General features: G+C 44.4%; 1 protein-coding gene across 1 annotated transcript; it reads left to right on the top strand.

Annotated features, from left to right (window-relative positions):
* The first annotated feature begins 291 nt into the window (after positions 1–291).
* LOC144493100 (leukotriene B4 receptor 1-like) lies at positions 292–1,321 on the top strand. Its single transcript, XM_078212002.1, has one exon. It carries the CDS (start codon positions 299–301, stop codon positions 1,319–1,321), a length of 1,023 nt encoding a protein of 340 aa, XP_078068128.1. The 5' UTR covers positions 292–298.
* Positions 1,322–17,145: the final 15,824 nt, after the last annotated feature.

Below are 17,145 nucleotides of genomic sequence, written 5' to 3'. Positions count from 1 at the left end.
CTATTCTGTATAATTCACAACTCTAAGGGTATCACGTTTAGTCCGTACATAATACTTCTGTAGAACTCGGTACAAGAAAGTCTTTTTATTTTATTATTTGATGAGTTTCACATTTTCTGTCAAAGGAGCTCCTAAAGTCCATTGACCCCCGAAAATCAGAACAACTCTGGCAGCTGTACGAAGGAGACACTGTCAGCCTTTTTGAAGTATTTTTCATCATGCTGTTTAAATGAGGAAGTTGCTCTTGTAGAAAACTAGAAAACGAACTGTTTGCTTAGCGGAGTTTAAGACAGCTGCAATGGAGTTGGGTAACAACGGGACAGATGAGCCTTTGGGACCTGAACGTACAGTGGCGAGCATCATCCTGAGCCTGGCTTGTCTCCTCGGAGTACCGGGAAATGCACTGGTCATCTTGATCATAGTTTTTGCCATGAAGAAGGAAAGATCCCCCACCGTGCTGCTGATCCTGAACTTGGCAACAGCCGATATGCTTGTTCTGATCACCTTGCCTCTGTGGATCTATGCATTTGTGCACAGCTGGACCTTTGGAGAATCATTTTGTAAAATCCTGACCTATGTCATTTACTGCAACATGTATGTAAGCATCTTCCTCATCACCGCGATGAGTGCTGAGCGCTTCATGGCTGTCATCTACCCGTTTGCCACCCTGCGATGGCGCATAAACAAGGTGATCAGGAAGATGGTGCTCGCTGTCTGGATACTGGCCTTGCTCTTTGCCGTTCCGGCGCTGCTTTATAAGCTGGTGGATGTCGATGATGGTGGACGGCAGCAATGCGTGCACATGGAATTCAACACCAAGGAGCAGGAAATCTCACACATGATGTTACAAATTGTAGTTGGTTTTGTAATTCCCTTTTCAGTGCTGTCTATTTGTTACTTTTGCATTGGGAGAAAAGTGAAAGACTTGCGTTTTCCAACTAAGAACAGAACTGGGATGGTGATTGGCAGAGTGGTGATTGTGTTTTTCATCTGCTGGGCACCTCACCACGTTTTAAATCTTATTTCAATCATTGCACTGATGACATCTGACCGAACCACGTCAGACACCTTAAATGCTATCTGTCGTGCTGGCATGCCAATCACTGCAGCTCTGGCTTTCATCAACAGTTGCATCAATCCTGTATTATATGCCTTTGCTGCCCGGAATATTCGTAGTCGTTTTCGGCTATTGGACCTGGCCATGTTATTTGACCAGATGACACATTCTCTTAAAGAAGAATCTGTAAAAGGATGCATGGATACCACAAGAAAAGACACAAGTGTCACAATGGATGCGATGCATTCTCTGCAGGATATTTAAAGAGATATTTGTCTTTTTCAGTAAAACAAATTCTGCTAAATCCTTTTCTCCCCGCGTTTCAACTCTCCGTCCCTGCCTTCTTTTTCCCTCCGTCCATCACCACTGCACCCCACCAAGTCACATCTATCGCCAAGACAGGAGGAAGCTTCTGGGTCTCCTTCTGTGTAGGATGGAGGGAAATAGGCCTGAGGTAACGGTCACAAATGTTCACCCCCCTTTTGTTGAACCTGCCACAAAACAATGAAGCTGTGGTAGAGAAATAAGTGGTGTGGGCACTTACCCCATGGTCCCAGTCACCCAATATGCCGTGCCATGCTATTCTCATAGGTGATTTGCCCTAAATAATTTTCTCTCTAATATCCTCAAGGAAGTTAGATAATTGAAATTAGTATTAAGATTCTGGAGGGGGTTTTCTTTTGAACTTTGACATTTGACCCTTTCAGGTTGATTTCTACCACTGATTCACCTCTTGCTGTGAGGGTAACATGGCTTTGAGTCAGGAATTCTCCAAGGGCTGCATGGTGCAATAGTGTGGCAGAAATCCTGATTTCATTGGCATGGCATCTGTTTGGCTTTGTCTTCGTTTAGATAACAAGTTTCTCTTTGCCCAGTGCATCATTCGGCAGTTACATTAACCAAACAGTAAGAGAGCCCCTCTATCATTTGTTTGCAGTTGGAGTGTTCAATCTTATTTACAATGTAACTAATATTTCAATTCTTACATTAGTGCTGGCAATGTTCGGCTTTGCAAATTAAGGATAAAATAACAGTGACAGGACGGAATTGTGCTCTCTTACTGGTTATCGCTTGTTGCGTTGCCTTTCCTTTACTCAGGAGGGCAGGATCTATCAGAGCTCATTGGCCCCTCCAATGACTAGATAACTGGAGTGCTTTTGTTAATTGAGTACATCCTCTGCCACTTATCCCACTGGGAAGGACTCCGTTCATTATCCTGTGGGAAAATAGGGAAAGCTGCATAGAAAACAGAAGAACTTCATATTCAATCAGGAATTGATGGTTGACGCAAAACTAACCATACAAGCAGCCTGCGTATGAGTAAATCACTTTCATTGTGACTTAAACATCCAGCGTTATCAATCACATTCATACTTTATATTTTAATAATGAGTTAAGATGCCAATTGTATTGCTGTGTTGTGGAACTGCAAGTTAAAAAGAGGAAACACAGTGTTTCTTTTTCCCTTTAAAATGTTTCTGAACTTTATAACTGCTGATTTCCTTTTTGGTTTGTGGTATTGAAGTAACTACCTTTATAGAGTTAGACTGTCAGTAAGTTGCCATATTGAACAGAAATAATCTCCATGGATCCAGACTTTATTACGTTAAGTTAACCATTGCCATATATTACAGTAAATGTGTAATTATTAAAGCGAATTCTAATGCTTTAACACTGAAATCTTTGGTAGAGTATTTGTGTTTGTATGTGGATCCTACTGATAACTATTACGTGTTTTGCCAACGAGACGAATAATCTTGTATGCTGATTATTCATACACAATGTTCACAAAAAAAATGGAGCATTCAAGGAACACAGATTTATAGTCAGGATGGAAGAAAATATCCTCAGAATAACCTCAGAATACAGGTAATTTCTGTATGTCAGCATTAGTTTATAAACCCTTCAACACATGCTGCCGGCATGAAATGACAACAAAGGGTTAATTCGGGCAATTTATCCATGGAATAGAACCACACATTCCCTATAGTGTGGAATGAGGCTATTCAGCCCATCATGTCTGCACTGACTCACTAAAAGAGCATCTTACCCAAGCCCACCCCAGAGGTAACTCTTGCAGACAGGAGGACAACATGCGAACTTCACATAGACAGTCACCCAAGGCCAGAATCGAACCTGGATCCCTGGCACTGTGAAGCGACAGTGCTAACCACCGTGCCATCCCCTGTGTGTGTGAGGGTAGTGGCTCAGTGATTGTTAATGAGATTCCCACAGCAGGCAATCTCGGCTGATGCTTCAGTGCAGTACTGAAGATGTGTTGCATTGTCAGAGGGATCGTATGAAAGGTGAGCTGGTAAATTAAGGCACTGCCCTCCTTCTCAGATCCTCCAGCCTTTTATTTGATCCAGAAGAATTGGGGAGTTAAATAATTATCATCAACCTAAATCACTAAAGCAGATTATCTGGTCGTTCATCTCATAGCTAATTTTGGGAGTTTGCTGTGCAGTAAAAGGGGCTGTTTCATTTCCTCATTATATTGGTGACTGTTCTTGCTAATTACTTCATCAGCTGGAATGTGCTTTGCAGCATCCTGACATCATGAAAGATGAAATATAAATGCAAGTCTTTCGTTCTCACACGGTGTGAAGGTACAATAGAGATTTGGGAGATTATATAGCTTTTAAACTGAAATGTAAAGTACATGGAAAGCTTCATTTGACGAAGTTGCTGTTTGAGGAGAAAAAATAAAATTTGTGCTTCATTTTTATTGTGATGCCAACAAGTGCAAGTAAATAAATTTCAGTGTAATTTATAGCATGGCTTCTTGTCTTTTTTTTTGAAGATGTGCTTTTACTCGAAATGAAATTTGGTGTTATAGAAACATCTCGCATATCGTTAGATCCAGTACAGCATGGTCCCACAATAAGATTTCAGCGAATTGAAACTATTCCTTAATATTTCCCACTTTATTTATTGTGTTACAATAATAAATACTGTCACAGATTACAGCATTAATGCATTGTTAAGGCAATAACTGTTGATGTGTATGTTAGGGTACCAGATCAGAAACCACAATGTATATTATGAAGCCAGACTAGACCCCATCATTGCATTGATGTGATGATAAGTTGTTTCACTCCAGGCACGATTCTACTGACAAACTAGGAACTTTATCAAAACAAACTTTATTTAACAATGCAGTTTAATGATGACAAATGAATTAGCGTAGTGTTTAACAATTGAACAGTGTTTGAACATGGCAAGATACAATTCTTAACTGCTATCCTATCACTAATAGTTCCAATCAAGCAATAATTCTCTTACAGACTTAAACCTCTGTTTAAAATTAGTTAGCAAAGTACATGCCCACATGCTTGTCTTAGATTAACAGTATTTTTTGATTTGATTTTTTATTGTCACATGTATTGGTATATAATGAAAATTATTGTTTCTTGCGAGATATACAAAGCATACCATTCATAGAATACATGGTGGAGAAGAAAAGAGAGTGCAGAATGTAGCATTACAGTCTAAGCTAGAGTGCAGAGAAAGATCAACTTCATATAATGTAGGTCCATTCAAAAGTCTGATGGCAGCAGGGAAGAAGCTGTTCTTGAGTCAGTTAGGACGTGATCTCAGACTTTTGTATCTTGTTTCCAATGGAAGAAGGTGGAAGAGAGTATGTCTGGGATGCTTGGGGTCTTTGATTATACTGGCTACTTTTCTGAGGCAGTGGGAAGTGCAGATGGAGTCAATGGATGAGAGGTGGTTTGTGTGATGGACTGGGCTACTGGAGCTATTGGTGCTACTGGACTATTGGAGCTTTCAGAAAACCTCTGAAGAGAGAGATACAGAGAGACAATTCTTTCTTCCATCAGCTCCAGGCAGCAACTGCTCTTGGTTTGAAATGAAATTGAAATTGTCCCTTCCTCGGAGCAAATCTCCTCCCATTAACCACATGACTCTGTCCCTGTCAATCAACCTGACCAAACTCACATGACTCTGCATACCTTGTCTGAAATCCCAGGAGAACTTAAATAAAAAAAGGTTAATTAACTCTGGAAAGTAACACAGTCCGAGCTAAAATCAATTAGTATCCTGCATTCTTCGCATCTGCTGCATGTTTCTCATACAAATAGATTCTTGGAACAAAACACTGCCTCTTAAAGCAGTCATACCTTAAAAATAAAATATAACAAAATAGCACAGTGTAATCACATATATCACTGAAATTGGCTGCTCAAAATCCAATCCCACCATCTGGAAGCATCCTCCACAGTGGAACTGTATTAGAGAGCTATCCTAACACGGCTGCCAGCTATTTTCCAGGCTCTCCTACCTCCCAGCTAATCATTCCAGGGCCAGGAAAATCAAGCGCTTTACTTCTCTACTCCAACCTTTTGCTGCAAACATACTTTTCACATCACAGTTCTCCTTTCTGTCACTACCCTTTTATGTCTCTGGTAAATGTTAAGCTTTTTATAGTGGATGTGATTTTCAATTGCTAATTGCCCATATTTCACTAGAAAAGGCATGAAAATAAGGACGTAAGTAAAATGAGCAAAAGGGGACCATTCAGCCCCTCAACCCTGCTCCACCTTGCAACATGGGGTGGCACGGTAGCACAGTGGTTAGCACTGCTGCTTCACAGCTCCAGGGACCTGGGTTCGATTCCCGGCTTGGGTCACTGTCTGTGTGGAGTTTGTACATTCTCCTCGTGTCTGCGTAGGTTTCCTCCGGGTGCTCCGGTTTCCTCCAGGTGCTCCGGTTTCCTCCCACCGTCCAAAGATGTGCGGGTTAGGTCGATTGGCCATGCTAAAATTGCCCCTTAGTGTCCTGAGATGCGTAGGTTAAAGGGATTAGCGGGTAAATATGTAGAGATATGGGGATAGGGCCTGGGTGGGATGCGGTCGGTGCAGACTCGATGGGCCCAATGGCCTCTTTCTGCACCGTACGGTTTCTATGATTCTATGATCATGGCTGATTTTCTATCTCAACTTTCCCAACCTCTCCCTATATCCCTTGAATCCCTGAGAGGTCACATATCTCAGACTCAATTATCTCAACCTTAAAGAATGGGGAATCCACAACCCTCTAAGTGAAGACATTTCTCCTCATTTCAGTCTTAAAAATTGACCCCTTTTCCGGGGCGGTGCCCCATGTTTTTTTACAGGATGTGGCTGTCGCTCTGTGGACCAGCATTTATTGCCCATCCCTACTTGTCATTCAGAAGGTTGTGGTGAGCCTCTTTCTTGAATCATTGCAGTTCCTTAAGTGTAAGTGCACCTGCAGTGCTGTGAGGGTGGGAATGTCAGAATTTTGACCCAGTGACGGTGAAGGAACAGTGAGATATTTCCAAGTCAGGATGGTGAGTGACTTGGAGGGGAACCTCCAGTTGGTGGGGTTCCTGGGTATCTGCTTCTCTTGTCTTTCTATATGGTAGTGGTCATGGGTTAGGAAGGTGCTGCTTAAAGAACATTGGTAAATTCTTGCAGACAATAAACATGGTTCCAATATTTGTCGATAGTGGATTGATTGAATGTTTTAAGCAGGGATAGCAATCAAGTGGGATGCTTTGTCCTGGATGGTGTTGAGTTTCTTGAGTGTTGTTGGAGAGGCACTCATCCATGAAAGTGGAGAGTATTTCATTACACTCCTAACTTGTGCCTTGTAGATGGTGGATAGGCTTTCGGGAGTCTGGGGGTGATTCAGTGTCTATTTCAGTGTCTATCCTGTTTAGCCCCTTCAGAACCTTGTGTGTTACTGAATTCAGCTTTCATTCTTCTAAATTGCAGGGTCCAGTTTATTTAGCTTCTCAGTTCAAGCACTATCTGCTGATCCTTCACCAGGGCAGTGCATCCTTTAGATATGGAACCAAACTGCAGACATGACAAAAATGTGCTCTCAACAAAGTAACTTAGAGCCATAGGAAGAATTACTATTTTTGTGCTCCGGTCACCTTCCAAGAAAGGGGAACTTGTCCTTTGCCTTTTTTAATTGCATTGCAGTTCCCACATGCCAAATTTCTCTGTTGCTTGTATGAGTGCAGCCACGTTTCTCTGAACATCAACATTTAAAAGTTTCACACCTTTTCACAAAATATTCTGCTGGTGACACTGCTGAGCAATGACAGCTGCCAGGCGCGAGCATCTGATTGGCCGGCAGCAGTGAAGGGGTGGGATTTCAGCCCCAGGGTCCTTGATCCCAGGCATGGCCTGTAACCCCTCAAACCCCTCTTCATTCTCATTACACAATCTGATGCTGCAGGTGATGGAACCATGCGCCTCCTGCTTTTCATCCATCTTCCCATTTCCCTTATCCAAACCCTTCCCTAGTACATAACCACTTTCAGAGAGCCAAGAACAGCCATCTGGTCAAGGCTCAGCGGGAGATGTGACTTCTGAGAAAGAAACATCAACGTTTCACCTGACACTTTCCATTTCAGAGGGTTGAGTGTAGAAGTGGAATGAGTGTCTGGTGAGTTACTGGCCATGGAAAGGCTGCAGCAAAGCCAGGGATAAAGGAAAGCACACGTGCCAGCTCCCTGGAGGGTGAGGTCACCCGTGGGTTCAGCTGCAGAGGTAAGGAGGAGGACACTCATGGGCAATGGAGAGGAAAAGACTGATGGTTGTGCCCCTTGATTGGCACCTTGGCAGGCCAACCAGGAAGCTTGCAGTCGCTGTGACAGAGCATGTGTGAGGAGTCTAGCTCCAACTTGGCACAGGGGATTATGCAATGCTTGGAGCCAATCCTCTCCAGTGTGAAAGCAATGGCAGTAGTATATAAGGGGTAGTATAAGTATAGCTCCCAGCCTGGACTTGTATAAATTGTTCTAGTAGTTAACAAAGACTTACAGTTAACCTACTGAGGAATATGAAGACTTCTTTAAGACAGAGCGTTCTGTAACCAACACCCTCTTAAAATGTTGGCAGCAGAAAACGCTGAAGTAAATTCATCCATCCTGCATGAAACAAGCTGGAGTCGCAACAAACACTGATCAACGTGACAGACGAACTGACCTAGTGCGGTTCAACATGAAACCAGGGATGAAAAGAATGCAAGCATATCCAAATGCTGGAACAATCTCCAAGGAACAGGAAGAACAAACCCATAGAGCTTACCAGCCTTCCGACAGAACAGCACACAAGATATGGAACAGTAATAGGGCTTCCAGACTGCTTGAACCCTTAAATTCAAGGCCTTGAAGGGGGAAGGTGGGGTAACAGTGATAATATTGCAATAGTGCTAAAATAGTAATAGGAATAAAGTAGTAACAACAATGTAAATGTATAAAACCAATAGCAATGTAACACATGAAGTAAACTCGTAGAACTCCATATATATGGAGTGGAAAACGTGCAGCCTGCAGGTGAGAGTGAAACAGTGTGGTCCCACGGCCCCCCTCCCCAGCTTACTCCTTGCAAATGTCCAGTCTCCGGAAAACAAGCTAGACGAACATGGAGCCAGACTCACTTTCCAAAGAGAACTGAGAGACTGCTGTGTGCTCTGTTTCACAGAGACGTGGCTCACTCCTGCTTCACCGGACTGTGCTCTACAACCAGAGGGCTTCTCAATCCATTGAATGGACCGCACAGTGGCTTCAGGCAAGGCATGGGGAGGTGGGGTCTGCTTCCTAATCAACACCTCATGGTGCCTAGACTTAGCAACACTGGCAACTTTCTGCTCCCCAGACCTAGAATACCTCACGCTAAAATGCTGCCCCTACTACCTTCCGCGGGAGTTCACCTCCGTTATCCTGATGGCAGTTTACATCCCACCCCATGCGGACATGAAGATCGTACTGGATGAAATATACACCACTACGAATAGCCTTGGGATGAAACATCCCGAGGCCTTGTTCACCGTGGCTGGGGACTTCAATCAGGCCAAGCTCAAGAGTGTACTATCAAGTTACCACCAACACGTCTCCTGCTCCACCAGAGGCCCAAACATCCTAGACCACTGCTACACAAATATCAAACATGCCTACCGCTCTATCGCCCGCCCACACTTTGACAAATCAGACCACAAGGCTGTGCTCCTGCTCCCGGCTTACAATCAAAAACTGAAACGGGAGAATCCATCAAAGAGAGTCGTGCAATGTTGGTCTGAGGAATTGGATGATCTCCTATGGAGCTGCTTGGAGTCAGTGGACTGGTCAGTATTTAAAAACCCTGTGACCAGCCTGAACGAGTACGCCACAACAGTAACTGACTTCATTAGTAAGTGTGTAGAAGACTGTGTGCCAAAGACGCAAATCCGTGTATTCCCCAACCGGAAACCATGGATGAACAGGGATATCCACTGGTCTGAGGCGTTCAAGTCAGGCGACACTGACCTATACAAGAAAGCCAGATACGATCTAAGGAGATCCATCAAAGATGCCAAAAGACAATACTGGACCAAGCTAGAGTCCCAGGCTAGCCACACCGACCCCCGTTGACTATAGCAAGGTCTGCAAGACATAACAGGCTACAAGATGAAGGCATGTAAAATCGCCGGCTCCAATGCACCCCTTCCTGATGAGCTCAATGCATTCTACGCCCGTTTTGAGCAAGAGGTCAGCGAGAGCCCTCCATTCTGGAAGCCCTGGATGAACCTGTATCTGGGGTCACCATTGCAGATGTCAGAGCCGCTTTCTTGAAGGTCAACCCATAGAAAGCAACTGGCTCGGATGGGGTACCCAGACGTGCACTCAGATCCTGCATGTATCAGCTGTCAGAGGTATTCACAGACATCTTCAACCTCTCTTTACAACAATCTGAGATCCCTTTCTGCTTCAAGAAGACGACCATCGTCCCGGTACCTAAGAAAAACCAAGTAGCGTGCCTTAATGATTATTGGCCAGTGGCTCTGGCATCCATCATTATGAAGTGCTTCAAAAGGTTAGTCATGGCACGAATCAATTCCAGCCTCCCGGACTACCTGGATCCACTACAGTTTGCCTGTCACCGCAACAGGTCCACAGCAGACGCCATTTCCCTGGCTCTGCACTCAACCCTGGAACACCTAGGTAACAAGGACACATATGTCAGACTTCTATTTATTGACTACAGTTCAGCCTTCAACACTATTATTCCCACGAAACTCATCTCCAAACTCCATGGCCTTGGCCTTGGCACCTCCCTCTGTGACTGGACCCTGAACGTCCTAACTCACAGATCACAATCAGTAAGGATAGGGAACAACACCTCTTCCACGATCATCCTCAACACCGGTGCCCCACAAGGCTGTGTTCTCAGCCCCCTACTATACTCCTTATACACATATGACTGTGCGGCCAAATTCCCCTCCAATTTGATTTTTAAGTTTGCTGACAACACCACCGCAGTGGGTCAGATCTCAAACAATGACGAGACAGAATCCAGGAATGAGATAGAGAATCTGGTGAACTGGTGCGGCAACAATAATCTCTCCCTCAATGTCAACAAAATGAAGGAGATTGTCATCGAATTCAGGAAGCGGAAAGGAGAACATGCCCCTGTCTACATCAATGGGGACGAAGTAGAAAGGGTCGAGAGCTTCAAGTTTTTAGGTGTCCAGCTCACCAACAACCTGTCCTGGTCCCCCCATGCCGACACTATAGTTAAGAAAGCCCCACCAATGCCTCTACTTTCCCAAAAGACTAAGGAAATTTGGCATGTCAGCTACGACTCTCACCAACTTTTACAGATGCACCATTGAAAGCATTCTTACCGGTTGTATCACAGCTTGGTATGGTTCCTGCTCTGCCCAAGACCTCAAGGAATTACAAAAGGTCATGAATGTAGCCCAATCCATTATGCAAACCAGCCTTCCACTTCCTGCTGCCTCGGCAAAGCAGCCAGCATAATTAAGGACCCTACTCACTCTGGACATTCTCTCTTCCACCTTCTTCTTTCGGGAAAAAGATACAAAAGTCTGAGGCCACGGACCAGCCGACTCAAGAACAGCTTCTTCCCTGCTGCTGTCAGACTTTTGAATGGACTTACCTTGCATTAAGTTGATCTTTCTCTACACCCTAGCTATGACTGTAACACTACATTCTGCACTCTCTCGTTTCCTTCTCTATGAACGATATGTTTTGTCTGTATAGCGCGCAAGAAACAACACTTTTCACTGTATGTTAACACATGTGGCAATAATAAATCAAATCAAATATGTTGGATAAAGACTTGGGGACGGTGTAGTAAAAGGGTCTGTCACATGCAGTGTTAATGTGGGACTTAGTACGGTATTATGCACATAAAGATGTAAGAAGGCACATGACCCAGACTCAGGGATCAGTGTGCTGTTGAGCAGAGACATGTAAAGATCTAGGCACAGAGATAACTCTTAGCCTGTATCCTTAACCGTATATGTGTAAATACTTCTAGTACTTAAGCCTTCGAGATATTCTGTTGAAGATTACAAATATTTCTTTAAGACACACTGTTCTGTAATCACCATCCTCCCAACAGTTGTCCACTCCATCAGCACACTGGGTACTCAGCCATGATGCAGAGTCTGATAGCCAATGCTTCAGCTCCCATTGAAATACAGACAGAAGTCATGCAAGTGAATGAATCAAGGTAGTACTGAGGGATGACATAGGCTCTGAGGAACAAAACGTGGAATCATTATGGGTAGAGATGAGGAATAGTAGAGGGAGAAAGACACTAGTAGGTGTGGTATATAGGCCCCCAAATAATAATGTTGAGGTAGGGAGGGCTATAAACAAGCAGATAAGGGATGCGTGTAAAAACGGAACGGCAATAATCATGGGGGACTTCAACATGCACATTGACTGGCAGACTCAAGTCGGTAAGGGTGGAATGGAGGAAGAGTTCTTAGAATGCTGTCGGGATAGTTTCCTTGAACAGCATGTTTCGGAACCGACGAGGGAACGAGCTATTTTGGATCTGGTATTGTGTAACGAGGTAGGTAGAATTAAGGATCTTATTGTGAAGGACCCTCTTGGGTCTAGTGACCACAATATGGTCGAATTTCTGATTCAGATGGAAGAGGAGAAAGTTTGGTCCCAAACCAGTGTCCTCTGTTTGAACAGAGGGAAATATGATAGGATGAGGGATGAATTGGCTAAGGTAGACTGGGAGAGCAGGCTGGCAGGTAGGATAGCTGAGGAACAGTGGAGGATTTTTAAGGAGATCCTTTTCAGTTCTCAGCAAAAATATATTCCAGCAAAAAACAAGGATTGTAAGAAAAGGGAGAACCAGCCGTGGATAACGAAGGAAATAAAGGAGAGTATTAAAATAAAAACAGCTGCGTACAGAGTGGCCAAAAATAGTGGAGAAACAAGTGATTGGGAAAAATTTAAGAAACAACAAAGAGAGACTAAGAAAGCGATAAAGAAAGGAAGGATAGACTATGAAGCTAGGCTAGCAATTAATATAAAAAATGATAGTAAAAGTTTTTATAAAAATATAAAAAGGAGTAGAGTGGCTAGAGTGAATGTTGGACCCTTGGAGGACGAGAGGGGGGAGTTAATAGTGGGAAATGAGGATATGGCTGAGTCTTTAAATAAGTTTTTTGTGTCGGTCTTCACGGTGGAGGACACAAATAGTTTGCCAAATATTAACGATAGAGGGTTGGCAGCAGGAGAAATACTTAATACAATTAATGTTACCAGAGAGGCAGTGCTGGGTAGACTAATGGGACTGAAGGTGGACAAGTCCCCGGGTCCGGATGGAATGCATCCCAGGGTATTGAAAGAAATGTCAGAGGTAATAGTGGATGCGTTAGTGATTATTTATCAAAACTCGTTGCATTCTGGGGTAGTGCCAGTTGATTGGAAAACGGCTAATGTTACGCCGCTGTTTAAAAAAGGAAGGAGACAAAAGGCGGGTAACTATAGGCCGGTCAGCTTAACGTCTGTAGTAGGGAAAATGCTGGAATCCATTATTAAAGAGGAGATAGCAGGGCATCTGGATAGAAATGGTTCGATCAATCAGACGCAGCATGGATTCATGAGGGGAAAGTCGTGCTTGACGAACATGTTGGATTTTTATGAAGATGTGACTAGGGCGGTTGATGGAGGAGAACCGGTGGATGCGGTGTTTTTGGATTTCCAAAAGGCGTTTGATAAGGTGCCCCATAAAAGGCTGCTGAAGAAGATTAGGGCACACGGAGTTGGGGGTAGTGTGTTAAAGTGGATTGGGGACTGGCTATCCGACAGGAAGCAAAGAGTCGGAATAAATGGGTGTTTTTCCGGTTGGAGGAAGGTAACTAGTGGCGTGCCGCAGGGATCGGTACTCGGGCCGCAACTATTTACCATTTATATAGATGATCTGGAGGAGGGGACGGAGTGTAGGGTAACGAAGTTTGCAGACGACACAAAGATAAGTGGAAAAGTGAATTGTGTGGAGGACGGAGAAGATCTGCAGAGAGATTTGGACAGGCTGAGTGAGTGGGCGAGGATATGGCAAATGGAGTATAACGTTGATAAATGCGAGGTTATACACTTTGGAGGAAATAATAACAAATGGGATTACTATCTCAATGGAAACAAATTAAAACATGCTACCGTGCAAAGGGACCTGGGGGTCCTTGTGCATGAGACGCAAAAGCCCAGTCTGCAGGTACAACAGGTGATCAAGAAGGCAAATGGGATGTTGGCCTATATCGCGAGGAGGATAGAATATAAAAGCAGGGATGTCTTGATGCACCTGTACAGGGCATTAGTGAGGCCGCAGCTGGAATACTGTGTGCAGTATTGGTCCCCTTATATGAGGAAGGATATATTGGCATTGGAGGGAGTGCAGAGAAGGTTCACCAGGTTGATACCGGAGATGAGGGGTTTGGATTATGAGGAGAGGCTGAGAAGATTGGGTTTGTACTCGTTGGAGTTTAGAAGGATGAGGGGGGATCTTATGGAGACTTATAAGATAATGCGGGGGCTGGATAGGGTGGAGGCGGAGAGATTCTTTCCACTTAGTAAGGAAGTTAAAACTAGAGGACACAGCCTCAAAATAAAGGGGGGTCGGTTTAAGACAGAATTGAGGAGGAACTTCTTCTCCCAGAGGGTGGTGAATCTCTGGAATTCTCTGCCCACTGAGGTGGTGGAGGCTACCTCGCTGAATATGTTTAAAGCGCGGATGGATGGATTCCTGATCGGTAAGGGAATTAAGGGTTATGGGGATCAGGCGGGTAAGTGGTACTGATCCACGTCAGATCAGCCATGATCTTATTGAATGGCGGGGCAGGCTCGAGGGGCTAGATGGCCTACTCCTGCTCCTATTTCTTATGTTCTTATGCAACAACTGAGTGCTGCAGTAGAAGATCAGACCAAGGTTCATAGAATCATAGAATCCCTACAGTGCAGAAGGAGGTCATTCAGCCCATTGAGTCTGCACCATCAGCAATTCCCACCCAGGCCCTATCCCGGTAACCACACATATTTATCTCACTAATCTTCCTGACACTAAGGGGCAGCTTACCATGACTAATCAACCGAACCCGCACATCTTTGGAGTGTGGTAGGAAACTGGAGCACCCGGAGGAAACCCACGCAGACATGGGGAGAATGTGCAGACTCCACACAGACAGTCACCCAAGGCTGGAATTGAGCTATGGTTCCTGGCACTGTGAGGCAGCAGTGCTAACCATTGTGCCACCGTGCTGCCCCTAGGTTGCCATGTACACCCAGTCTGTGGCAGACCTCAGTACTCAGTGCTGCCTCTCACAACAGACCGGCAATCTCTGCACCAGCAGATTACTAGGATTGCTCTGGTGCTGTTCTGTGGGAGTGACAGTGGCTTTATGCTGCATGAACCAGCTCCGCCTCGAGATTACAGCATTGCAGTACCAAATATGGGAGGCAATTCTCCCGGCCCACTGCGCTGCTTTAGCAACGCAACTGGCAGAAATCGGTGGAGGCTGCTTAGTGGGCTCTCCATTGGGCTCTCCATGGCCTCCCCGTGTCTCCAGGGACAGGATTTCTGGGAGTCATCAGCTCCATGCCAGAAATCGGCACGGAGCTGATTTAAATATTAAAATCCAAATTTGAATCCCATTAGTGGGTTCGGGACTGAGGTCTCTGGGTCTGCTGGCATCTCCACCTCCTCCCATCCCCTCCCCCTCCCCCCGCCGCCCCCCCCCCCCCCCCAATCCCAGCCAGGTGTGGTTCACTCCAGCGGGGTTTAGAACACCTCCCCACTGGTAGGGAACTGGCGGCTGACCCTTCTGGGGTGAAGGCTCAGTTGCCAAGGAGGTCGGGGTTAAGCAGGGGCTGCCCTCTGGGCAGTGCCAGCCTGGCTCCTGGCACTGCACAAGGGGCAAATTGGCAACGTCCAAGGGGTACCTTGGCATGTGTCAGTGCTGAGATTGGCACATGCGCAGTGGCCCGCTCAGCACCATGCTGCCAACCTCTCAAGTGGGAAGAGGCACCGTCCACAGATTTTCATCGTGAATCCCTCTGAGGTACTCTGCAGCGCTCAGAATGTAGGAGATTAATTTTGAAAATCCCGCTGAAAAACCAGTGGGCATCACTCGAGTTCTTACACCAATTCGGCACTTAGAATTTGTTTTGGGAGAATCGCCCCATGATTTTGCATAGGATTCTTTCATACAGGTTTGCTGCTTCCCGAGTTCTGTCCTAGGCTGTGTGCTGACCAAGAACTACATCGTTTATACTGCGGATGGTGTTACTCTCCAATCCTTTGTTGATCTTTAGTCTATAATGCCTACAAGTACCATCATCACCATAGACCACAGTGTTATGTCTTGACAGCTTATTCACAAACTCGGTCCTATTGGTCTATTTCTGGTACTTGGATCATGTGATAAAGTTCCTTCACTGTCTAGCATTTCTATTCGGCATCTTTGCCATCGACCGTTTTATCCTATTGGTTCTTGTGCATTTCTATTAGTGTGATCAATTCAGCAATCTTGTTCTGGCATGTAATCCCAGCTTCAATTGCTGCTTTGTCTGGATCTCTCTGGCACAACTCCTTCAACTGGGTGGCTTCATTTTCCAATCTCTTCCTTTCATCTTCTACCTCAATCAACCTTCTGCGTGGACCTGATCAATTCTTTAATTAATCTTCTCCTCTGCCTCTATTTTGTGCTCCACCAGTTGCAGTTAAGTCTGAGCCATTTCCAGCTCCACCTATTGTAGTTGGGTTTTTTTTAGTAACTCTTTTCCTTTATCTTGATATTTAGCTGAAGTACCCTTAGAGGAACTGACAATTTTAAGTGGTTCCTCTTTGTTAAGTGAGTTCATTGCAGTGAATGCAGTCTTCAAGCTGTTTCCGAATTTGTTCTAACTTTTCTTTATTTTCCAATTGTCGCCTTCCCAATTTCTCACTCAATTGAGAACTGATTTGTTTGGATTCACCGATTAAGCTGTTCTTTTTGGTTTTTGATTCTCATTCTCAGTATATGCAAGTTTGACTCTGAGCCCATTTGTCTCATGTAAATGTTGCTCCATCAGCATTCCAACCTTGACTTCCAGCTCTTTGCAAGAAATTTCCAGTCCATTGACATTTTTCGCCAGTTTAACACTCTTGTCAGAATAACTTTCTCTTGTCAAAGAGAATCACAGTTGTTCTTTAGTCCATCGCTCAGCTTTTGCAATCCATTCCATTTATCCGTTTTTGAATTCCTTCCAAGGTGAATCCACCATTCTCTTTTAACGACATTTGATAACAATCTCTTCCTTCCCATGTTTTGCATGTCCTCAGAGAACTGACACATTCGTTTTGTTGTGGTTGCAACAAACTCTACTTCTATATTCATCATTTATTCCTTCGTCGTTACATTTATTAGGCAATTTTCTTGAATTGCAAACTTGATCCAACAGTTCTGTTCTCTCTTTGTGTTTATTGCTAATTCCTCCTCAGCATCCCCCAATACTGGACAGCTTTTGCCTCTCTGCAGAATGCCAATTTCTCCAGCTCATTTGTGTCTTCCACATGACTGGCAGTTTGACCATTCAACTGGATCTCTAGAGAATTCCCTATAATGATCAGGCCAAATTTATGCATCAACAGTAGCTTTTATGCAGCTGGGCACAACTTTATTCTGAATTTTCTATTTGCTGTAGTTCTCAGTGATGTTTATCCAACACTTTTTCCTTCACACTTACTCCTTCCGCTGTGGCATGTCTTACTTTCCGACTAATTACAGCTTTTTTTCGTTTCTTTTAGTTC

The sequence above is a fragment of the Mustelus asterias genome, chromosome 4 (genome assembly GCF_964213995.1).
Source record: "Mustelus asterias chromosome 4, sMusAst1.hap1.1, whole genome shotgun sequence".
NCBI classification, from domain to species: domain Eukaryota; kingdom Metazoa; phylum Chordata; class Chondrichthyes; order Carcharhiniformes; family Triakidae; genus Mustelus; species Mustelus asterias.
The sequence above is the reverse complement of the archived record's forward strand: the minus strand, read 5'-3'. Positions and strand labels throughout refer to the sequence as shown.